The 25,007-nt window shown below is 31.4% G+C and overlaps 1 protein-coding gene across 1 annotated transcript in view; it reads left to right on the forward strand.

Annotated features, from left to right (window-relative positions):
• The window catches only part of LRBA (LPS responsive beige-like anchor protein), a 730,439-nt gene that overhangs the window by 128,284 nt on the left and 577,148 nt on the right, over positions 1-25,007 (forward strand). Inside the window, 7 exon segments of the mRNA XM_041738215.1 lie at positions 2,273-2,441; positions 7,096-7,175; positions 8,652-8,714; positions 10,166-10,263; positions 22,309-22,401; positions 23,622-23,730; positions 24,141-24,222. Coding sequence (XP_041594149.1) covers positions 2,273-2,441; positions 7,096-7,175; positions 8,652-8,714; positions 10,166-10,263; positions 22,309-22,401; positions 23,622-23,730; positions 24,141-24,222 — 694 coding nt within the window.

Consider the following 25,007-nt stretch of genomic DNA (forward strand, 5'->3'; position numbering starts at 1 on the left):
CTCATCATATTTTTTCTTAGTCTCAAACTGTATAAAAATATTCCATTGTTTTCAGAATAAAGTAGTCTCTTTTCTGGCATTAAGTCGTGTCAATTCTCCTTCCTAAGCTTTCTAGCTTAAAAACTTATCTTCAGTAGATAGGCAGGTTCTAAAACGTTATCCCAGAGCAGAGGTTCTCTGCCTTGGCTGTTGATAGAACTTCTTGGAAGAGGTTTTTTTTTTTTTTTTTTTTTTTGTTAAAATAAAAAACATATTTCCACTCCTTCCACTCCACATTGTGTTTTATTTGGGCTGAGGTAGGACCCAGGTATCAGCATTTTTAAAACATGTTTTTTGGGTTTTAAAACATGTTTTTTTGGGTATTCTCATGCACAGGCAGGATTGAGGACCATGTTCAGATCTTGGGAAACCTATTGTGTGATCTACCATTTTCCCTGTTTGAAATTTCATCTTTTGTTCTACCTATTTTACTACTAATCTTCAAAGCCAACCTTAATACCTATTTTATTATTCAGGCTTTTTTGAGTATTTTAGCTTATTCTATAATAATTTCTCTGACCTTCAAATCGATAGTTTCTAATAACTCTTTGCTACTCATCTTGCAATTAATTACATATTTTGCAATTAACTATATGCAGTTAATTACATACTTAATGTTTCTTTTATTTTTTTAAAGATTTTATTTTAAAGTTCTCTATGCCCAGTGTTGGGCTCTAACTTTTACAACCCTGACATCGAGAGTTGTATGCTCTACCAATTGAAGCAGCCAGATGCCCCTTTATAAAAGTGTTAATTCTAGACACTTAAAAAAAAAAAAAGATTCTATTTATTAGAGCACAAGCAGTGGGAGAGGGGCAAGCTCTTCCTAGGAGATAAGCCTCAAACCCAGGACCCTGGGATCATGACCTGAGCTGGAGGTAAACTTTTAACCCACTGTGTCACCCAGGTGCCCCAATTCTAGACACTTTTTAAGGAATTTCCTTAAGTGACCTTTATGTTTCAATAGGCATCTTTATTACATTGGGTGTTTTTTTTTTTTTTTTTTTTACTTAAATTTGTGTGTGTTTTTCATTTTTTCACTTGGATTTCAGCTACCAAGGGACAATGTATATGTCATTATTTTCCATAATACATCACTATGAATAGGTGGATGTAAAGATTTTCTAAATGACTAAAATAGTATGGCTAAGAATTTTGAACCCTGTCAAAAGTGTTTTATAGCCTCAATAACAAGTAACTAGTCCTATCCATTTGAATAACATCAGCTACATCAACATAATATTATTTTTCAGTGAGACAGTGGGATATTCCACTGTTTTCTAAACAATCATCATCATAAAATTGAACATCAATTTTAAGTGGTTCAGAATCTGCCACTCTTTACCATATATGGTTACTAATTGATTCCCTAATTCATTTAATATTGATTACTTATAGGACATCTGGAAGATAATTTTTGCTCTCTAAAGAAGTACCAGGTAACACTGACATATCTTGCAAGGTAGAAAATGAAAATGCTGTCAGTGTCTAGGGAGATAATATGAATGTTCCATTTAAAATGATTGAGAATGGTTTGGTCTTTGGTTAAGGGAAGAGTATATATGTCCTACTTAAAATTTTTCCACTTACAAAGTGTATCTACTAGCAGTGAATTGAAAAATTTTTGATTTTGACACAATAGTAGAACAAAAGCAGTTCTTATTTTGTGCTGTTGAAAGTATGGGATTGGAACTGTTGGTGAGTTTTAGAGCCATAATTTCACTGAAATTTTGTATTAATATGAACTGTGTAGTGGTATAGTGTACTTATATAGTTTCTTTATATTTTAAGAGCTTATATTTTGCAGTTACTAAGTTCTTAAATTTCCAGCTTCTTAAAACAACTATGCATAAATGATAACAACTATACTATAAATGGTAAGCTTACTATAAAGAAATTATGTATAATAACTTCTAAATGAATAATTGTCGTTTAATAGGAGTTAAACAGTTATTTCTATGAAATAGTGCTATAAAAATTTGGTATATTAGAGGATGTTTCCTTTATAATGTTACTGTAAAAGAAGCATTTACCAGGTAAATACTTTTGTGTGTGTTATGTTCAAGTGTCTATGTGCATGTAAGTGGATATGTGTTATCCTTTAGCATGGATGTTACTTACCATCAAGCTGAGCATCTTTTTGGAACAAGTATGATCCAAGTAAAGCAGTCTGAGAGTATTATTGGAATCAGGGATGATTCTTTGATATAAGTTCTTCATTTTGATTCTCTAGGTTCAGTTGACACTCTATACTTACCTATCCACGGAATTCATTGGTACAGTCAACATATATAATGCCATTCGGAGAGTTGGAACAGTGCTTCTCATCATGCATACACTGAAGTACTACTACTGGGCAGTGAATCCTCAGGATCGAAGTGGTATCACCCCAAAGGGATTAGGTATATCATCTCTGTTTATATATTTTGTCTTAGATTTTCTTGTTTCTTTGTTTTAACCAATAATATATTATTCTTGAAGTTTTTCTGAATATCATCCTGGCAAAATTTTATTTTAATGTTATTGATAGTTTTAATAGTTTGTCCTGAATTTTGGTTGCCAGATTTCTTTTTTTTTTTTTAAAGATTTTATTTATTTATTCATGAGAGACACAGAGAGAGAGAGAGGCAGAGACACAGGCAGAAGGAGAAGCAGGCTCCATGGATGGAGCCCGATGTGGGACTCGATCCTGGAACTCCAGGATCATGCCCTGGGCCGAAGGCAGGCACTAAACCACTGAGCCACCCAGGGATCCCCTGGTTGCCAGAATTTAATAACTTACTAGTTCTATGGAAGAATGCTCCTTCTGCTGGTATAAGTTGTTTGCAGAGCAAATATAAGTAGGATGGTATTATTAAAGCACTGAAAATGAGAATTTCTATATTGGCATATGGTATTGATGGTGAAGCTAATTATCATAATGAGACTCATTGAAAATCATTTTTTGGGGGAAATGGAGATTCCCCAAAACTAGGGGTATATCTACTTCTAATAAATAATATAATAAAGTTACAAAAGTTCAGTAATTTTTTTGTGTAATCGCGAAATTACTGGAGAGATAGTATTCATCATGTAAGAAATTTATGGAAGGTATCAAAATAAAAATTTTGACAAATGGTGAGTCTTTTGGTTTTAAGTGCAACGTGCTTCAAATTAGGTATTGTAAAAGGGAGTTTTAATCAGCTCAAAAAACTAGCATTATCAGTTGAACTTAGTGCAAGGGTTCAGAATATGCTCCTTGAACTCAATTTGTATCTCTCCATTTCCCAGTTCTTCTGTTGGCTCTTTTCATGTATTCTTTCCCTTATAGAACCAAGCAGCGACTCTACCTTCACATCCTTAAGTCTAGCAAGAGAGTGTCTACCAGTATTGAGCATTTCCAGCAAAAGTCTCTTTCTTGCTTATTAATTTTGATTGCATCATATACCCCTGTTAGGCAGGCAGAAATTTTTCTGATTGCTTATAAATGGGCATGGAAGCCCTTCCCACCTCTGAAATATATGATCTGAAAGTGGTAATTGGTTCAGTGCCTTGATAAAAATTGAGAGCTGCTGTTTGAAATCAGGAAATTGATGCTGGAGAGTCATTTTACTTAAATACTTTGGCTGTTCAGTGATTTATAAACACATTTCTTATTAATACAGTGCTTTCTTTATCCCTTTTATAATCTGCTTTTTCTTAGAGAATATACTATGTATAATTTAGAAAAATGTGAGTGCACATAGAAGTTATATAATCTGTTTAAGATGATAAGGTTGTGGCAGATATAGAACCTAGGTCATAATTTCCTAATGACTATTTGATGGTACTATAGGTGTATCATGTGCTGTCCTGGGTATTAGTTTTGTATCCTGGCATTGATTTTATAACTGATTAGTGACCTTGGGAAAGTCTCATACTTCAAGTGAGAGAGCTGGACAAATTTGTGATTCTGTTGTAACTCTGTAACTTATTCTTTGTCTAAAAATTGTCATGAGGAACAAATCTTAAGCAATTTTTTCTTATTTTAGTTGATCTGTTTGAGGTCATGGTGGTCCTGTGCTTTGGTGGTCTAAGAACTAGCTGTAAATAGTAATTAGTAGAGGGAAAATTGCAGAAAATATGAAGCAAACAGATACTTTAGAATCTTATAACAATGGGTATTTGGTTTCAAAAGCTTTCTTCTTAGAGATTGAGACATGAAAATTGACTTTAATGTGGGCCATGTGTGACCAAGGACTTTTCCAAGAAGGGGAGGAGATGTCAGAGGTAGTCAACATAAATGTATCCCTTTTAAATGAACCAAACTGTGTTGAGGTGTACTTTTTAAAATTTTTGTATTAGCTTATACAAGAGTAACAGAAGTTTTTTTTTCCCCACTAAATTCACATATATTTGGATTTTCTTTTTTCTATGTAAACTTGTTATTGTACTAAGATTCTCAGAGTCTTAAAATATAAGTGCTTATTATTATTGAGTACAGATTTTATTACCTCATTTTCATGTTTTGGAATTCATTTTACCTTAATCAAAAATAAACTCCTTCATTGTAGTTTCAAAATAATCCATTTTGTACAAATGGAGCACTTATATACTATTGTATGTGAGTTTGAATGTCTTCCTACAGGCATAAAATTCTTTAAATTGAAGAATAATTGCCAAACAGTATTGTATTAGTATCAACATAATGATTTGATATTTATATACATTATGAAATGGTCACCTCAATAAGTCTAGTTACCATCTGTCAACATATAAAGTTGTTACAGTATTATTGACTATATTCCTTTACACTGTACATTAAATCCCTGTGACTTACTATATTATAATGGGAAAATTTTTACCTCTTAACCTCTTCACCTATTTTGTCCATCCTCCCATCTTCTTCCCATCTTCCTCCTCTCTGGCAACTGTTAGTTTGTTTTCTGTATCTATGAATCTGTTTCTGTTTTGCTTTGTTTGTTTTGTTTTTCAGATTCCACATACAAGTGAAGTCATAAACTATTTTTCTTTGTCTGCTTACTTCACATAGCATAATACGCTTTAGGCCCATCCATGTTGTCACAATGACAAGTTTTCATTCTTTTCTGAGGCTGAGTAATATTCCAGTTTGTGTGTGTATGTATGTACACACATGCCACATCTTCATGTATCAGTTGATGGACATTTAGGTTACTTCTGTATCTTTGTATGGTAAATAATGATGTGCTTAACATATATGCATATATGTTTTTGAATTAAATGTTTTTGTTTTCTTTGAATAAATACCTATAACTGTAATTGCTGGATTGTATGGTAATTCTATTTTTAATTTTTTGAGGAATTTCCATACTGTTTTCTATAGTGGTTATACCAGTTTACATTCCCACCAACAGTGCACAAAGGTTTCTATATTCACTCTAATACTAAATACTCCTTGTCTTTTTGATTTTAGCCATTCTGGCAGGAGTGAGGTGAAATCTCATTATGGTTTTGATTTGCGTTTCACAGATGTTAGTGATGTTGGGCATCTTTTCATGTGCCTGTTAGCCATCTGGATGTCTTAGAGATTTTTCTTACTTCTTGAGGTGGGCCTGTTTTGATGTAAACTTCCCTATTGGATCTGCATTTGCTGCATTTCATAGATTTTGGAACATTGTTTCATTTTCATTTGTCTCAAGGTATTTTTTTAATATCCTCTTTTATATCTTTATTGTCCTATTGGTTTTTTAGTGACGTGTGTTTTTTCCAGTTTTACTCTGTAATTGATTTCTAGTTTTATATCATTATGGTTGGAAAGACACTTCATATGGTTTCAGTCTTAAATTTATTGAGACTTGTTTTGTGGCCTGTCATGCTAATATTCTAGAGAATGTTTCATGTGTTTGAGAAGAATGTATCTTCCTGATGGACTATTCTGTATTTATCTGTTTAGTATAGTTGGCCTAATCTGTTATTTAAGGCCACTGTTTCCTTATTTATTTTGTCTAGATGATCTATCTGTTGATACAAGGATATGTTAAAATCCCCTACTTTTATTGTGTTACTGTCAGGTTCTCATTTTTGTCTGGTAATATTTGCTTTCTATATTTAAGGGCTCCAATGTTAGGCACATAAACATTTATAAGTGTTACACCTTGTTGGGTTAATCCCTTTTATTATGTAATGTGTTTTGTCTCTTACAGCTTTTTAAAAAGTCTGCTTTATCTGATTTAAGTATTGCCAGGCCAGCTTTCTTTTCATTTCTATTTTCATGATATATCTTTTTCTATTACTTTACTTTTAGTCTATGTGTGTCTTTAAAGAGGGATTCTCTTGTTGGTAGTAGAGGGCCTGTTTTTTTCTTTTTTTGTCATTTACATTCAAAGTTGTTACAGTTGTTACATATTTATTGCTATTTTGTTAGTTGTCTTCTGGTTGTTTTTGTAGTTCTTCTGTTCCTTTCTTGCTCTTCTTGTGATTTGATGATTTTATTAGTGTTCAGTTGGGATTCCTTTCTTTCTATTTTTAGTGCAACTATAGAGGTTTTTGTGTGTAGTTACCATGAGCTTCATATCTAACATATGTATAAAGTCCATTATGAGTTGGTGATTCTTAAGTTCAAATGCATTCTTAAAGGACTACATTTTTACTCTCCTCATCTCCCAATGTTTTATATTTTGATATCATATTTTAAACTTGTTATTTAGTATATTTCTTAACTAATTATTATAGATATAATTGATTTGATTAACTTTTTTTTTGTCTTTCAGTCTTTATACTCTCTTTACAAGGGAATGAGCCACTACCTTTACTATATGTTTGCCTTTGGCAATATGATTTTTTTCTTTCCTATATTTTCTTCTTTCTAGTTATGGTCTTTTTTTCTGCCTAAAGAATTCCCCTTAATATTTCTTGTAAGGTATGTTTAGTGGCGATGAACTTTAGTTTTTGCTTGTCGGGGAAACCATCTTTCTTTCAATTCTAAATGATAATGTTGACTTTTTGGGTGACTCACTTTTATTGTTCTCATAAATGCATGGAACAAACTAAAAGCTTTATACCTTGCTTTGAGGTTTTTGAAACACTAAGTGTGTGTGTATATTATTTTTTTCAAAGATGGACCACGACCTAATCAAAAAGAAATACTTTCTCTACGAGCATTCTTGTTGATGTTCATTAAGCAGTTAGTGATGAAGGTGAGTTTATACTACTTTTCCTTTAGCATGTTCTGTATTTTAATTTATAACTTAAAATTTTAACTTAAAATTTCACATAATATACAATTTTGGGTGTTTTTTTTTTGGATTGGTGTTACACATTGGAAAATACTCTGAAAGAAACTTGTTTCTATGTTTTTTGTTCTCTCCTGCACACATAAGGAAATACATAATTGAAGAATTGGAGATTGATAATTGTAATATATATGTTATATGAATTTCTCTAGGGGCTCAAGGGGATTCATTCTTTCATTCAGTAAATATTTTTTGAGTTTCTGTTAAGTAGTACTAAGTATTATTCTTGGCAGTAGTGATACATTAGTCAACAAAACTCTTCAAGAAGGTTTCATTTGTAGTGGACCACTTGTACCTGACATTCAGATTTTGAGAAGAAATTTCCATGTCTAAAGGTACCAGAAAGATGTATCAGTCTTTAGAAATTACATTTGTCCCTTATTATTCTGTAGTTAGGTAAAGTAAAATTTATTATTTTTAAGGAAGGTGTTTCGGTTTTATAAGATTGCAATATATAAATGTATTTTTTGGTCAATATTTTATTCACTAGTTTCCTATGTCATTTTCTTATTTTATGGAATTTAATATTATGTTAAATAGACCAAAGTTTTAGTATATCTTTTAGACTCAGATACCTTATTTACATTTATAAAAAATTTATCCCTTGATTTTTATATTTTTAAATTTTTTTGTGTGTTTTTGTTTCCTAATTCTCATTCTTATTATTCTTTTTCTCATCGCAGCTTTGTTTATCAATAATAAATTAATGGGATAGGTTGAAAATTTATGTACTGAGTTCATATTTAAAAGTGCAGTGTTTTCCTCAAGGAACAATACTGCACAGTTGTTAGTACTTGGTGTTTTAACTCATAATTTTAGAAGCTTTCATTTACTCTCCAGATTTAATAGAAGAGTTGTCTTTTGTATTTAGTGGAGTGATAGACATGAATAGTACTCTTTTATCATTAATTATTGTTTTTCTTACTCCAGGATTCTGGAGCTTAATTAGATAGCCTATCATATATGGTTCTGAAAACAGGATACTTTTATATCATTTCTTTTGACTTCTGTGCAGTCTTTTTTTTCCTTTTTAAGATGTTATTTATTTATTTGAAGGAGAAATATTTATTTGAGCTAGGAAAGGGGTAAAGAAGGGGGGCAGGAGGGTAGAGAGAAGCAGACTCTTCACTGGGCAGGGAAACTATTGTGTGAAAGGCGAGACTTAACTGAACCACCCAACTGCCCGACTTCTGCATAGTCTTGATTATTGCATAGCTTTAGTGTTTCCCCTGATTCATGTTTTAAATTTCGGTTCTATGTGATAGTATCTTTGTATATTTATAGCAATTGACCACGTTGACAGATATTAGGTGTATTATTTACTTTTCAAAAAATGTTTTTTATATGCAAGTATAAGATACTTATATTATAATTTTAAAGGATTCTGGAGTCAAAGAAGATGAACTTCAGGCCATTCTTAATTACCTACTCACTATGCATGAGGTAACATTTAAATTTTATATTTTGGGATTTTGTTTTTTGAAGCTCATTATGGTCTTTCTTTTTAAAGTAAAAAACAGTTAAAATAATCTTTCATTAATATAACTATAATGGAGAATAAGTGTATTTAGGAACTAAATCTTGTCAATTTTCATTTAAATATCCTTTATTACCACAAGATGACTCTGAGATTAATCATGAAAAGTTTTAAAAAGTTTTGAAAAAAGATTTTATTGAATTAATAAGAAAGTATGTGGAAAATACCTTCATCATATCTCTAGGAACCAGTGTAACATGGAAAAATAGGTTATGAAAATTATTAAAAATGATTAGATGTTTAAGTTCGTAACACAATCTTCCAACTGATTTTGCATGTTTAAATACTGTTAAGTCAAACAACTTGCTTATAGTGGGATTTGTGATTATGTGGTTGAAAAAAATAGGTTGAAATGCTTGTTTTTTTATTTATTTATTTTTTTTATTTTTGCCCTGGGAAAATGTAATACATGCTGATGTAATCTAATTAAAATAATTGGATTAAGTATTTGTTAAATAAGTAAAATTTGGATTGATGGAATTTCATGTAAAACAAAGCATTTCAAATGATAATTTACATTTCTATCTTATAATTACTGTTTTGTGTTTTAATAAATATCTGTGTGAAATAATGCCTTTTTAAAATTATCAATAAATGGGAGATGCTGTTTTGACTTACTCTTAACTGAGGTAGAAAAGTATATTAAATTTCTTGATTGGATCATATTTGACTCAAATAATAATACTGTGCTTTCTATTTTCTCTTAATTTGGGTGTTTTATTCATTGATTTTCTTTTTCTTGTAATAGTTGAAGATTTTTCAGCTGAACTGCCTAGTAATCTTATTGTATATGATTTTATTTTTTATTAACCCTAACTCTCTATAGGAGTGAAGTACTTGACAGTGATCTTCTCTTTTAAATTGTTAATTCACAAATCTTTTAGATCTTTCAAATAATACTTTTCCCAAGCCACAGTGCCCTAGCTCTAGGTTACCTGCTTATTAGCTTACTGAAAATTAGATATTCAAATAGCTGCAGTTCTAAAGCAGTGAACAAAATCCTATAAACAGGGCAACAGAGATAACTAGCTTTTGATAGCTGCTTCCCTTGTCCTTTTTGGGTCAGTATTGCCCAACTGGTTCTAAATATGCATACATACTGGAATATTCAACCAAGACTGTGTAGGATTGTCTTGGAATTGTTTTGCATTTCAGAACTCACATATGCTTCTATGCTGTTAAGTTATACTACACACAGTATAGTATGTTGCTTCAATAAACATTTACGGATCATCTATCTATATATATATATTGCTCATATGTCTAATTAAGTGGAATTTTTTTCATTTTGGAAATATTTTATGTTCAAAAAAAGTTATTTTTTCCATATTTAAAAAGCTTTTTGTTTTGATTTTAGGATGACAATCTAATGGATGTCCTACAACTGCTTGTTGCATTAATGTCAGAACATCCTAACTCTATGATTCCTGCTTTTGACCAAAGGAATGGATTACGGTAAGAGTTGTATATCAGAGATTTAAATATATTTAATATAAGAGTTTAGTTTGAAAATGATAGAAGATTCTTAAAATGGAAAGTACTACTGGATCATATAGTATAAATGAATTAAGGTATAAGACCTATTTATTTTATGTATTATGTTTTTTGAAGAAATCTTTAATTATAGAGGATGTGTTATTATTTAATTTGTGAAGATAGACCAGGCAAATCATGTTAGTGTTTTGTATGATTAGTGCTGTTATACAGGTATTGTAAGACTGAATTCTTTGGCAGAATTATCTTTAGGTCCTAGAACAGTAGTACTCATTTGCACCGCAAGAAAAGATCTCTTTCCTACCTTTTAAATATCGCTATCTTCATCCCCAATCCCAAATCATCATTGTGTTAGTCTGCTTGGGCTTCCATACAAAATATCATAGATTGGGTTGCTTGAATAACAGAAACTTGTTTTCTTACAGTTGGGGGACTAGAAGTTTAAGATCAAGGTACCAGCAGGGTTAGTGTCTTAAGGGTTCTCTTCTTGCATTATAGATAGCCACCTTCCCACTGTGTGTTCATCCAACCTGTTTATGTGTATACAACAGAACAAAGAGAAAGAAGGCTCTCTGGTTTCTTTTTATGAGGATATCAATCCTGTTGTATCCAGGATACAGCTTTATAACCTCATTTAATCTTAATTCCTTCCTTATCATCCCCATCTCCAAATACAGTGATACTGGGCTTTAACATATGAATTGGGAGGTACACATTCAGTCCATAACAGTTATCAACAACAAAATTAGAATACTTTTGTTTTAAGTCATTTATTTAATAAGGTTTTTGGATCACAGAAGTTCGAAGAACCTTTAATGATCCTATTTAATAAGGTTTTTGGACCACAGAAGTTCGAAGAACTTTTCCAGATGATCAGCTACAGTAACTAATTTAATGATCTAGCTACAGATCCTTTAATGATCCTCTATTACAGATCCTTTTTGGTACATCTTAGTACTCATTTGCTATAAGACAGAGATGACTTTATATGTTGTCCTTAAGGGAGTGTATTTTCAGAACTATCCAGAGAAAAAGAACCTCTTTACGTATATATAGAGAGATTGGTTGATTGGTTTTAAGGAATTTTTTCTTGTGATTACGGAGTCCGAGAGGTCCAGACCTTACAGGGTGGGCTGGCAGGCTGGAGATGCAAGTTAGAGTTGATGTTGCAGTTCTAGTCCAAGTGCAGTCTGCTGGCAGAATTCCCTCTTTTTCTAGGGAGGTCAGTATTTTTTCTGTTATGAGTTTTAACTGGTTGTATGAAGCCCATTCAGTATGGAGTTTACATGGTATGTCTTTTTTTCCATCCTTTAAAATTATTTGTATCTTTATATTTTGTTGAATTTCTTATTGACACATTGTGATGGCTAATTTTGTGTCAACATGGTTGAGTCATGGTGCCTGGATATTTGGTCAAACCTTATTGTAGATATTTTTGTGAAAATATTTTTTTTTAATGAGAACAATGTTTAAATTGGTGGACTTTGAGGGGTGCTTGGGTGGCTCAGTCGGTTAAGCATCTGCCTTCAGCTTAGGTCATGATGATTCCAGGGACCTGAGATTGAGCCCTGAATCAAGCTACCTGCGTAGTGGGGAGTCTGCTTCTCCCTCTTCCTGTGTGTGTGTGTGTGCACATGCGTGCTCTCTCTCTCTCTCAAATAAATAAGTAAATAAATCTTTAAAAAAAATAAATTGATGGACTTTGAGTAGATAACCTTCCAGGAGGATGGGCCTCATCAAATCAGTTGAAGGACTTAAATAGAAAAAAGATTGACCTTCCCCAGTAAAAATGAATTTTGTGGACAGAATGCCTTTGGATTTTACTACTTTTTTCTGAAACTCCAATGTATGTGTTTACCCTGAAGATTTTGGATTTATCAAGTCTCCATAATTGAGAGAGCTAATTCCTTAAATCTTTCAGTCTTTATATATCCTGTTCTTTTTTTGTGGAAAACTATTGCTAATACAAGCAGGGTAGTTTAATGTTTTATTTATTTATTTTTTTGACATATATGCTGAGAAAGTCTTCTCATTGTGTTTAGACTACTTACTTTTTTTTTTTTTTTTTTTTTTTTTAGATTTTTAATTTATTTGAGAGAGAGACAGACAGACAAGCAGAGGGAGAAGTAGGCTCCATGCAGGGAGCCTGACATGGGATTCAATCCTGGGTCTCCAGGATCACGCCCTGGGCTGAAGGTGGCGTGCTAAACTGCTAAGCTACCAGGGCTGCCCTAGACTACTTACTTTTAATGTAACTACTGATAAGACATGATTTTCACCGAGCATTTTATTATTTATTTGTCCCAAGGTAATTTTTCCCCTGTATCTCTTTTCCTGTGTCCTTTGTATTTGAATTCCTTTAGTATTCTTGTAAAATTAGTCTACTTGGTTTTATATCTATTTCTGCATAATTTTTTTAGTGATTGCACAGAGATTTCACAGTCTAATATTTTACTTCTTCACATGTAATACAGAATGATTTCAACTTTATGTATCCCTTTAACATCAGCCATTGTTTGTTACTACATTTAATACAAGTCTCTCTAGGTAATGTTACAATTTTTAGTGTCAGTTGCTTTATGTTTTAAAAATTTAAAGGAAGAAAAATCTTTTATATTTTTCTTTTGTTTTTTTCATTCTTGAACTCTATTCACATTTCCTGTTGAGCAGTTTTTTGAAACGAATATTTAAATTATTTTTTCTGAATATAATTTTTAAGAAAGATTTATTTATTTTAGAGTGAGTGTGTGAACAGGAGGAGGGGCCTAGGGAGAAGGAGAGAGAGAATCTCAAGCAGATTCCTTGCTGAGTGCAGAGCCAGAAGTAAGGCTCAACCTCATGACCTGATCTGAAACCACAAGTCAGATGCCTAAGTGACTAAATCACTCAGGCACCCCTGTGATTATAATTTTATCTGGCCTTCATCACACAAGGGTATTTTTGCTGCATGTAGAATTCTGGGTAGAATTCAATTTTTTTCTTTTAGTTACTTTAAAATATTTTTCCATTTTTCAATTGTTTGCTGGTTTCTAACGAGAAATGTAAGGTTATTTAATGTATGTTTAAATCTTTTCAGATTTATTTATTTTAGAGAGCACAAGAGAGTGAGTGATCACATGTGTACCCAGGCTGTGGGGGAGGGACAGAGGTAGAGTGAGAGAGAATCCTTAAGCAGACTCCCTAATGAATGCAGAGCCTGATGGGTTCAATATCAGGACCCTGAAATCATGACCTGAGCCAGAATCAAGATAACTGACTGAGTGACCCAGGCACCCCTAGTTTTCTTCTAAAAAAATTTTTCTTATTTAATGCTTTAATAATAATTATGTTTTCATTCTTCTTGGTGGATTTTATTATTTCTTATAAGACATGTTAGCAATGCATTTTCTCAGTCTGTTCAGTTGAGAATACTTTTATTTCTCTTCATTTTTGGATAATAATTATGTTGGATATAAAATTTTCAGTCTTCTTTCTGTTTGCACTTTGTGGTTTGACTTTTGTCGGCTGTGATGTCAACTTTCTATTTTTTGCTGTTTTCTACGTGTTGAGTCATATTTCTTTTGATGCTTCTCAGATTTTTTTCTTTGTCCTTGAATTTTGACTGTATTCGGTTTAGTTGTGATTCTTTTTGTTTTTATCCTTTTGTGACTTACTGAGTTCTTGGATCTGCAAGTTAATGTTTTTTCATGAAATTTTGGAAGATTTTTTCCCCCCATAGTTTATTCAGAAAGTTTTTTTCCCCATTCCTCTTTTTTTTTTTTTTTTGCTCTTGCATTATACCTATGATGGAATACTACATTGTCTCACAGGTTTCTAAAGGTTTGTTAATTTAGCTTTCATCATTTTCTCTCTGTTCGTCAGACTGGGTAATTTCTATTGATCTGTTGAATTTTACAGACTGTCTTTTGCCAGCTGTATCTGTTGTTGAGTACCTCTTACAAATTTTTCATTTCCTTTTTTTTTTTGAATTTTTCATTTTTCATGTTTACCTTTCAACTCTAGAATCTTCATGTGGTTTGTTTTTATAGTTTTACTTTATTAAAATGAAAAACTTGTTTACTATTAATCTGTTTCTTTTAATTATTTGAACATAATTTAAAATTCGTTGAACATATTTATTGTATGTCTTTGAAGTGTTTTCAAAATCTGACTTTTGGAACTTGAGTCATTTTGTTGACTGCTTTTTTTTTTTTTTAATTACAAGTCACACTTTTTAATTTCCTTACATGTGTAGTAATTTTGGTTGAAAACTGAATATTTCAGATAAAATAGCAAGTTTGACTTCTGTTTTGCTTGTCCATGGGTTGTTGGTTTTCTTTCTTTCTTTCTTTTTTTTTTTTTTTTTAAGGATTTATTTATTTGAGAGAGAGAGATTGAGCATGAACTGGAGGGGCAGAGAGAGAGAATCTTGAACAGATTCTGTGCTGAGTGTGGAGCCAGACGTGGCCTTGATCTCAGGACCCTGAAATCTTGGCCTGAGCTGAAACCAGGAGTCAGACGCTTAACTAACTGCACCATCCAGGCACCCCATTTGTTTTCTTTTCCTTCTTCTTCTTCTTCTTCTTCTTCTTCTTCTTCTTCTTCTTTCTTCTTTCTTCTTTCTTCTTTCTTCTTTCTTCTTTCTTCTTTCTTCTTCTTCTTCTTTCTTCTTCTTCTTTCTTTTTCTTCTTTCTTCTTTCTTCTTTCTTCTTTCTTCTTTCTTCTTTCTTCTTTCTTCTTTCTTCTTTCTTCTTTCTTCTTTCTTCTTTCTTCTTTCTTCTTTCTTCTTTCTTCTTTCTTCTTTCTTCTTTCTTCTTTCTTCTTTCTTCTTCTTTCTTCTTTCTTCTTTCTTCTTTCTTCTTCTTCTTTCTTCTTCTTCTTTCTTCTTCTTCTTCCTTCTTCTTCCTTCTTCTTTCTTCTTTCTTCTTTCTTCTTTTTCTTTTCTTCTTCCTTTCTTTCTTTCTTCTTCCTTCTTCTTCTTCCTTCTTCTTCTTCCTTCTTCTTCCTTCTTCTTTTTCTTCTTCTTTCTTCTTCCTTCTTCTTCTTTCTTCTTCTTTCTTCCTTTTCTTCTTCCTTTTCTTCCTCTTCTTCTTTTCTTTTCTTTTCTTTTCTTTTTTTCTTTTTTTTAATGATTTTATTGTTAAGTAATCTCTATACCCAACATGGGGTTCGAACTCAAAACCCCTGAGATCAGGAGTCACATACTCTACTGACTGAGCCAGCCAGGTGCTCATGGGTAATTGATTTGTTGTTTGTTTTAATAATTTGCCGTGTCTAAACTCCAGGTTTTGTTTACTTCATGGTGTTTAGCATTTGGTTTCTCAATGTGTTATTTATTTATTTATTTATTTATTTATTTATTTATTTATTTATTTATTTATTTTATTTTCTTTCTGTTTTTTCTCTGTTCCCCTCTCCACTGGGATGTTGGTTTGGGTATTATTAGTCCCATCAAAAAGGCCACTGCCTCTTGATTTTCTTCCCTCAGGGTGTAGTAGTTTCTTAGTAATAAATGCCTCTAATTTGTTGTTTCACTGGTTGAATGGTTACATGTGGAAATTTTGTTTTATTTTATTTGTCAGTTTTTGTGGAGGGAAATGCTGACTTCCACATCAGCATTAGTGGAAGTCATTCTTGCTATTTTGTTTTTATAGTATGCTTTAAATTCTGGTACTTTCCTAGTTTTTTGCTTATTGTGAATGAATAAAAAATCTGTAATTTGGACTAATATATGGGAATGTGAATAATTAGTCTCAAATATGTGTAGTTCAGTTACTTTTGTAAAACACCAGATACAGAGGTCATTGAATACTTATATTAGTTGTATAGAATAAAAATAACTTGGGAATGATGGGTTGGTAGTTTTTAAAAATATAATTGGAGTTCTGTGGAAATATTTTTTGGCTCTAAAAATTCAGTATGAAATTTTCTAAATTGTAGATTTACTTTCCTTCCTCCCTCCCTCCCTCCTTCTCTGCCTGTCTGTCCACTGTTCTGCCATTCTTTCCATCTGTTTTCTTCCTTCTTGATTTATTTCTTTCTTGACTTCTTCCATGAGTTATAGAGACAGAATCCAAATGGAGCATTGTTACATAATTTCATTATCTGTTTATGGTTACATTGGTACCTAAAATATATTAGTGTAATTTTTAAAGGCCAACATGAAAAGAGCACAGGTATATTTAGTGAAGCTTGCATATTAACTGAAAGTCAAACAGATTGTAACATAGGCTAATGGAGGGGGGAATAGTTTTTCCTGGTGCCGGTAATATAGGAATGCCAAACTACATCATAGAAGCCAGCAGCATTTCTAAATTATAATTAGCAATTTAATTTCCATTAAATGACAGAAATTTTCTTATTTACTTGTTATGTATAAATTACTTCCACCATCACATCATTTAGACATTATCTCCAATATCTTGGAGCACTTCTTCTTCCTTAGAATTAATATGTTTTCTGCTGCCCTGTCAGTCACATCATAGGCCATGCTTAAATTTTAAGTATTAAATTTCTATTTTCGGAGTCTAATGAGCTTTTATCATATATTTTTATGTCTGTGAACAAATTGAAATAATCTGTAACTTTTCAAATGACTCTCTTGGTATTTCTATTATCTGAATATTTTCTTCCTTGAAAATGCTATAGTGTACATGCCATAGTACATTTCCATTCAGAAAAATAGATACAGGGATGCCTGGGTGGCTCAGTTTGAGTGCCCTGCCTTCGGCCCAGCACATGATCCTGGAGTCCCAGGATCGAGTCCAACATCGGGTTCCCTGCACGGAGCATACTTCTCTCTCTGCCTGTGTCTCTGCCTCTCTCTTTGTGTCTCTTAAATAAAATCTTAAAAAATAAATTCTTCTCTTTAAAAAAAAAAGAAGAAGAATAGATACATATTAGTATGTCCATTAATTTTCATTATATATATAATCATAGTAAAATAGATTATATGAAAACATTCCCTAATTTTAAGTAGTGCTTCTTATGGATTACTCATAATGGCTTTCTTATACTTTGTTTCTGTTTTCTATAGAGAAATGTATATATATTAATAATTTTTAAAAAAGATTTTTATTTATTCATGAGAGAAGAGGCAGAGACATAGGCAGAGGGAGAAGCAGGCTCCTGGTAGGGAGCCTGATGTGGGACTCGATCCCAGGACCCCTGGATCACAACCTGAGCCAAAGGCAAGATGCTCAAGCGCTGACCAACCCTGGCTATAAATATATAAATGTCACTGAATATATAAATGCCATTGAATCAGTACAGGATTTTCCTGCTCTAATGTGAGAAATGTTCTTTGTGTTAAATAGGGAATAAACTTTGATCTAAAAGCAAAATGTGCTCACTTTGGCTTTACAGAATTTAGTGGTTATGTTTAGTAGATAAAATAAACTAATTGGATTCAGTTTTAGTAAGAAATATTCAACACGTAAAAAATTATTATAGGATAAACATGAGGTGTATATAGATCCAGTTGTAGCCCTTTTGGTTTTACTTATAAAACATTATTTGAAAATAGTTAAGACAATTCTATCCAGAGTTCATCTTTTGGTGAAATCATGGTGATTTTAACCAAAGATTATTTGTTAAGTTATGCTACAGCAAGGATAGATTTATTTATTCTGTGTTAAAATGTCTTGGGGTGTTGGGGTTTTTAAACCAGTATGAAACTTATGTTAATATTTCTTTTATAGAAAATTTAATTTTTATTTTACTTAAGTTAAATGATGGAAAGAAAAAATTTATAATCATATTGATATTCCAATAATTGAATGTTATAGTTTTGTAGTATTGTGTTAAAAATGAGTAGTTTCACATATCTCATTTTATGAGATTACAGTGTATTGTGGACCTAGATGCTTTTAATTAATATTTTAACAGGAATCAAAGTTCTTTTTGTGAATTTCCTTTTCTGTCAGACACTAGAGGATCAAAGTCTTTACTTTTGTTTTTAAATCTTTTTTTCAAACTTAGTTATTAAGCATTATGATTTTAGGACACTTGAAAATCTTAGTATATTTAAAATAATCCTAAAATTTTCTGATTTTTTTCCGAAATGTTTATGAGGAAGGAAATGGTATAATGAATCAATTCAACATTACTTTGCTTATATAATTGTGTATGATATTAGAATTTTGCTGTACTTTGTTTATACTCAAATCAGTGGTCTGTGGCTGAATGCCTTTGGAGATCATTTTAAAACTTTAATAGATTACTATGTAAATTTTGAGAGTAGAATTTGAAATTTATTTTTAGATTTCATTTATGTTTCATCCTTTTTGCTTTAAATTTTTTAAAATTATCATTATTTGTTGTCATTATTATTCATCATCTTGTTCTCTTTTCATGATGAGAATTAACAGATTTAAATAAGTGTTACCATTAAACAATGGTTACTTTATATTGATCTTAAAATAAATGTGGTAACTTCCAAAGGGGATTGTTAAGCCTGTAGTAGGAGAATAAATAGTGACTTAGAACCAGCTTTATGCCATACAGTTTGCATAAGTACATTTATGCATATAATATAAACCACTGTATTTTCCACATTTGTTCCACATCTCCACCAGCATTTGGTGTTATTATTGGTCTAGATTTTGTTCATTCTTAAAATTGTGTAGTGGTATCTTATTCTTGTTTTAATTTGTATTTCTCTGATGACATATAATGTGGAACATCTTTTCATATGCTAATTTTTATCCATGTATCTTCTTTGGTGAGAGTCTGTTAAGTTCCTTTGCCCATTTTTAAATAGGGGCTTGTTTTTTTATTGTTGAGTTTTTAAGAGTTCTTTGTATGTTTTGGATAAAAATTCTTTATCAGATATGTGTCTTGCAAACATTTTCTCCCATTCTATCTTGTCTTCTAATTTTCTTGATACTGTTTTTTCAGCAGAGCCAAAGTTTTTAATTTTAATGAAGTCTAGTTATCAAGTATTTCTTGTGGATTTTGTTTTGCTTTTGTATCTTGCATCACTGTACCTGGGTCATCTATGTTTTCTCTTGTCTCCTAGAAGTTTTATAGTTTTGCATTTTACATTTAGGTCCACTTTGAGTTAATTTTTATGTGTAGATTCATTTATTGGAATGTGGGTATCTACTTGTTCCAGCATCATTTGTTGAAAGAGAATCTTTAGTCCATTGTACTGCCTTTGGCCTTCCTTTGTCAATGAGAAGTTGTCCATATTTATGTCAGTCTATTTCTAGGCTCTTTATTCTGTTCTATGATTTATTTGTGTAATTTTTTTGTCAGTACTGTCTTGATTACTATGCCTTTATAATACCTGTTGAAATCAGGTAACTTTGGTTTTCCAACTTTGTTCTTCTTCATCAGTAATTGTATTGGCTGTCTTGGGCTTTTGCCTCTCAATATAAACTTTAGAATACTTTTTGGGATTTTGATTGGAATTGTATTGAACCTATAGATGAAGTTGGGAAGAACTGAGATCTTGAGAATAGTATTCCTATTTATGAACATGGATTTTCTGTCCATTTACTTATCTCATTTTTGGTTTTATGCATCAGTTTTACAGTTTTCCTCATGTAGCTCTTGTACATATTTTGTTAGATTTATACCTAATTCTTTCACTTTTAGGGGATGCTACTGTAAATGGTATTGTGTTTTTAATGTCTTATTCCACTTGATCATTATTGGTATATAGGAAAGCAGTTGACTTTTGTTTATTCTGTAGTCTTCAACCTTGGTATAATTGCTTATTAGTTTCAGGGTTTTTTTTGATCAGTTCTAGATTTTCTTCATAGATGATCATGTCATCTGTGAATAAAGACAGTTTTATGTGTTCCTTTACAATCAGTATACTATTTACTTTCTTTTTTTGCCTCACTCCATTAGCAAGAACTTCTAATACAGTGCTGAAAAAGAGTGGTGGAGGAGATATCCTTGTACTTGTTCTTAGGGGGGATCCTTGGAATTTCTCCCTATTAATTATGTTAGGTGTTGAGTTTTTGTGGATAATCCTTATGAACTTGAGAAAAATTCCCCTCTATTCCTAGATTATTAAGTTTTTAACATGAATGAGTGCTGGATTTTGTCAAATGTTTTTTTTTTTCCTGCCTTTACTGATACCAGTAATTTTCTTATATATAGATTAATTGATTTTATGATAGATTATAGTAATTGATTCACAAATGGTAAACCAGCCTTGTGCCCTAGGAATAATTTTACATAGCTCATGGTATATAATTCTTATTATGTTTTTTTGCATTGGATTAGCTAATATTTTCTTGGAGATTTTATTGTCTTTGTTAATGAGATATATTTGTCGATAGTTTTCTTGTAATGTCTTTTATTTTTTTATTTTGGTGTTAATGTTGGCTCATAGAATGAGTTAGGAGGTATTCCTCCTGCTCTATGCTCTGAAGGAAATTGTAGAAAATTGATATAATTTCTTTTTACATTTTTGGTAGAATTCACCAATAAACCTGTCTGGGTCTTGCACTTTCTGTTTTGGTAGGTTATTATTTATTGATTCCTTATCTTTAGTATTTATAAGCCTTTTTAGATCATCAGTTATTCTTGTGTGAGTTTTGGCAAATTGTCTTTCAATGAATTGGTCCATTTCCTCTAGGTTATAGAATTTGTGGGCATAGAGTTGTTCATAGTATTCTTTTATTATCCTTTTTATGTCCATGGGATGAGGTTTCCTCTTACATTTATGAAAGTAGTAAATAGTGTTTTCTATTTATGTTATTACTTAGCCTGGCTAGAAGCTCATCTTACGGATCTTTTCAAATCAGCTTTTGGTTACACTAATTTTATTTATTGATTTCTTTTTTTCAGTTTTATGTTTTCCACTCTAATACTTACTTATATTTTCCTCTGATTACTTTGGATTGAAGATTATCTTCTTTTTTTTAGTTTCCTAGAGTGGAAGCTTGATTCGTGATTTAAGTTCTTTCTTATTTTCTAATATGGGCATTCAATGCCATAAATTTCCTTGAAACTACTGTGTTTTCTGGGTTTCACAAAATTTTTTAAGTTATGTTTTCATTTTAATTTAGTTTAAAATATTTTTATGTTTTCTAAAGATTTCTTCTTTGACCTACATGTTAAGTGTGTTGTTGTTGCTATGTGTGTGTGTTTTTTAGTGTGTTGTTTAATATACAAATATTTTGGAACTTTGTAGCTATCTTTTTATTAATGGTTTCTAATTTAATCCCATTGTTGTCTGGGAACAAACAATACATGATTTCTAATCTTTACATTTGTTTAGATATGTTTTATAGCCCTGAATGTAGCCTACTTGGTGAGTGTTACGTGTTAGATTAAGAATGTGTATTCTGCTATTTCTGGAAAATAGTTGATATTAAGGACAGTGATGGTATTGTTGAGTTTAGTTATGTCCTTACTGATTTTCTGCCTACTGGTTGTGTTTCTAAAAGGAATTTAAAATTCTCGGGCAGCCCTGGTGGCTCAGCAGGGCATGATCTTGGAGACCCAGAATCGAGTCCTTTGTTGGGCTCCCTGCTCGGAGCCTGCTTCTCCCTCTGCCTGTATCTCTGCCTCTTTCTCTCTCTCTCTCTCTCTCTCTCTCTCTCTCTCTCTCTCTGTATCTCTCATGAATAAATAAATAAAATCTTGAAAAAAATGATTTTAAAATTCTCCAAATATAACAGTGTATTTATCTATTATTTCTCCTTGCAGTTCAATCCGTTTTTATGCCATATTGTTTTAGACACATACATGTTACAGACTATTATGTCTTAATGGAGAAATGACTCCTTTTATCATATAGCAGTGCCCTTCTTATCTCTGATAACTGCTTTCTCTGAAATTAAGGTAACTATTCTTGTTTTCTTTTGGTTAGTGTTAGATGTTCTATTTTTCTCCATTCATTTACTTTTAATCTATATGTGTCTTTATAGATAAGGTGGGCTTCTTGAAGACAGCATACAGTTTTTGATAAGCAAGTTTTTAAATGTCAGAAGTGTACTTTAAATTCACCTATATCTTACTTGAAATTAGGTTTATAATCATGAATTTAATTTTAATTCCCTTCAGTGTCATCTATAAACTTATGGCATCGACAAGTGAAGGAATCAGAGTACAAGCTCTCAAGGCAATGGGCTATTTTTTAAAACACCTGGCCCCAAAGTGAGTATAGTATGCATGAAATCTAAAATGGGCTGTGGTATATTACCATTTTATTTTATAAATCTTTGGAATAGTATTTGTATTCTGTGATTTCTCTAGTTTCTCTTTATTTTAATTTATAAAATCTATGTAAAAAAAAAAATAAAATCTATGTAGATGTAATCCCATTTCTGTATATTAAAAGTAAAGTGAAACAGGGGTATATAGTTCATTTTAATAAAATTTAACTTTTCTGTTTGTTCCTTGTTTAAGAATACTTTTGTATAATGGAATTTTAGAAACCAGGAGACTTTATTTTGTGTGGGTTCATTATCATTTATTTTATCTGTAGTATAAAGCTGACATTTTAACCTCAATATTTGTCTTAGTATGTTCTGCTGTAAGAATGACTGAAAATGAAAACTTTTTTTTTCTTAGCTGAATGTAGATTCATATCCTACCTATTGTTCCTTATATCAGAGTTGGTTTATTATAAAAATTAACAATTGTGGCAATAAAGAAATGTTGGCAAACTGTGGTCTTTATGTGTATTCCATTTGGCTGCCTGGAAATAAAGTTTTGTTGGAACACAGCCACAATCATTTATTTGCTTATTATCTGTGTCTGTTTTCAGAACACAACAGCAGTGTTGAGTTGTTGCTGCAGAGACCATATGGTTTGCAAAGCCTAAAATGTTTACTATTTAGCGATTTGCAGAAAAATTTTGATGAATTCTAGGGTAGAATTAAAGTTTATGATCCTTTAGTTTCTAAATTTTTGCTTGGAATTTGATTTTGGTTTGTTTATCTTCACAGTACTCATTTTGTTAATTTTTTTTTTCATTTCTTCTACCTTTTCCTCCACATTGTTTTTTCTACTTATTGGGCTTTAGATTATCATCCATAGTGGAGCTTAGCTCACTGCTGACAGAGAGTAGAAACTGGTTAATAAATAATCGCTCTGGAGATTTTTGTGGAGGTTTTTGCTGTGTCTGTGACATAGCCAGTCTTGTTTTTTTTTTTTTTCTTTTAACTTTAGCTGTGTTTATAATGTAGTTTGTATCTCTCTCCTCAAAGATTTTGTGACCTTATGAGTTCTAAGTTGAAGAAAATTAGGAGAGTTACTGTGTTGGAATTTGTTGATTATGTGAAAATCACATTGTGTCTTCTTCATCCAACTTGCATTCTAAATAGTGGATAATAACACTTTGTATTTGATTATTTATTTTTATGATATTGTAGAAGAAAAGCTGAAGTCATGCTTGGACATGGATTATTTTCATTGCTGGCAGAAAGACTCATGCTTCAGACAAATTTAATCACAATGACCACATATAATGTTTTGTTTGAGGTAGGAATATATTTAGAACTTAATCTTACTAATTTCTTATTTTGAGAGTGCTTGTGTAATTTAGTTGATAGTATCTAGCTGTAGTAAGTTAATTTAGGTTTGATATACAGTTTTGAAATTAGTTATATAAGGGAGATGTGACTACATCTTAAATATATTAATCGTGAACTATTAAGCAGTATGGACATCTCTGTTAAATGGTTCCTTGTATTGACCATTTGATGTCTCATTTTGTAATTAAGTAAAAATAGAATTATAACATTGAAATTATTTTACATAATGCAGAAGATATTTAGCATGACAACATTGGACTGTATACTTAATGTTGATTAGTACGGTACTTAAAATTTGTTAATGGCCATGGTAATACAGTAATTATGCTAATAAAATCTATTATTTTACTTCTGTAGATTCTTATAGAGCATATTTGTACTCAGGTGATACACAAACAGCATCCAGATCCTGATTCTTCAGTAAAGATACAAAATCCTCGTATGTATTTTATATACATTTATTTTTGTTTTTGTTGTTTTCAGCTTTATGGAGATCTAATTGACACATAATACTGTATAAGTTTAAAATGTACTCAGGATCTGATTTATGTGTATATTATGAAATGATTGGACAATAAGGTTAGTTAACACCTCCATCACTTCAGTTACAATTTTTTTGTGTATATGTTAGGACTTTTAAGATCTATTCTCTTAGTAACTTTCCCTTATGGAATACAGTATTGTTAACTGTAGTCACCATGGTGTATATTAGATCCCTAGGACTTACCCAGCTTATGACTGGAAGTTTGTATCCTTTCAGTACTTTCACCCATTTTTCCCCTCCTTTTTAATACTTCCACTACCTTTTGCTAATAAATAGAAAGTCACTGGGAAAAACCTGAAGTTGATATTGTGGGAAACATAGTGTTCAAAGAGTATCTCATTATGGGCAACGATATAATACTAGTTTTATTTTAGGTTAATGTTGAATATAACTTCAAATTGACCTTAGGTTATGTGGAAATGTTTATATCAAGGTTTTAAAAAATTTTATGTGTAAGGTATTGATTTAACATATGTTCAGATTTTCAGTAAAGTTTTGATTGCACCATTTAGTGATGTCTGGCCAAATTACATAAACCATAGAAGTAGCTTTCATCTTAAATTATTGTCAAGTTAAGGACTACCAAGTTTGGAAAGGGAGTAAAATAAGAAAATCTTGAGTATATGTATGTAAATTAAAATATATTTTATGTGATTATGGGGAAAGGTGGCTTACTGAAG

This window comes from Vulpes lagopus, chromosome 23 (assembly GCF_018345385.1).
Source record: "Vulpes lagopus strain Blue_001 chromosome 23, ASM1834538v1, whole genome shotgun sequence".
Taxonomy (NCBI): domain Eukaryota; kingdom Metazoa; phylum Chordata; class Mammalia; order Carnivora; family Canidae; genus Vulpes; species Vulpes lagopus.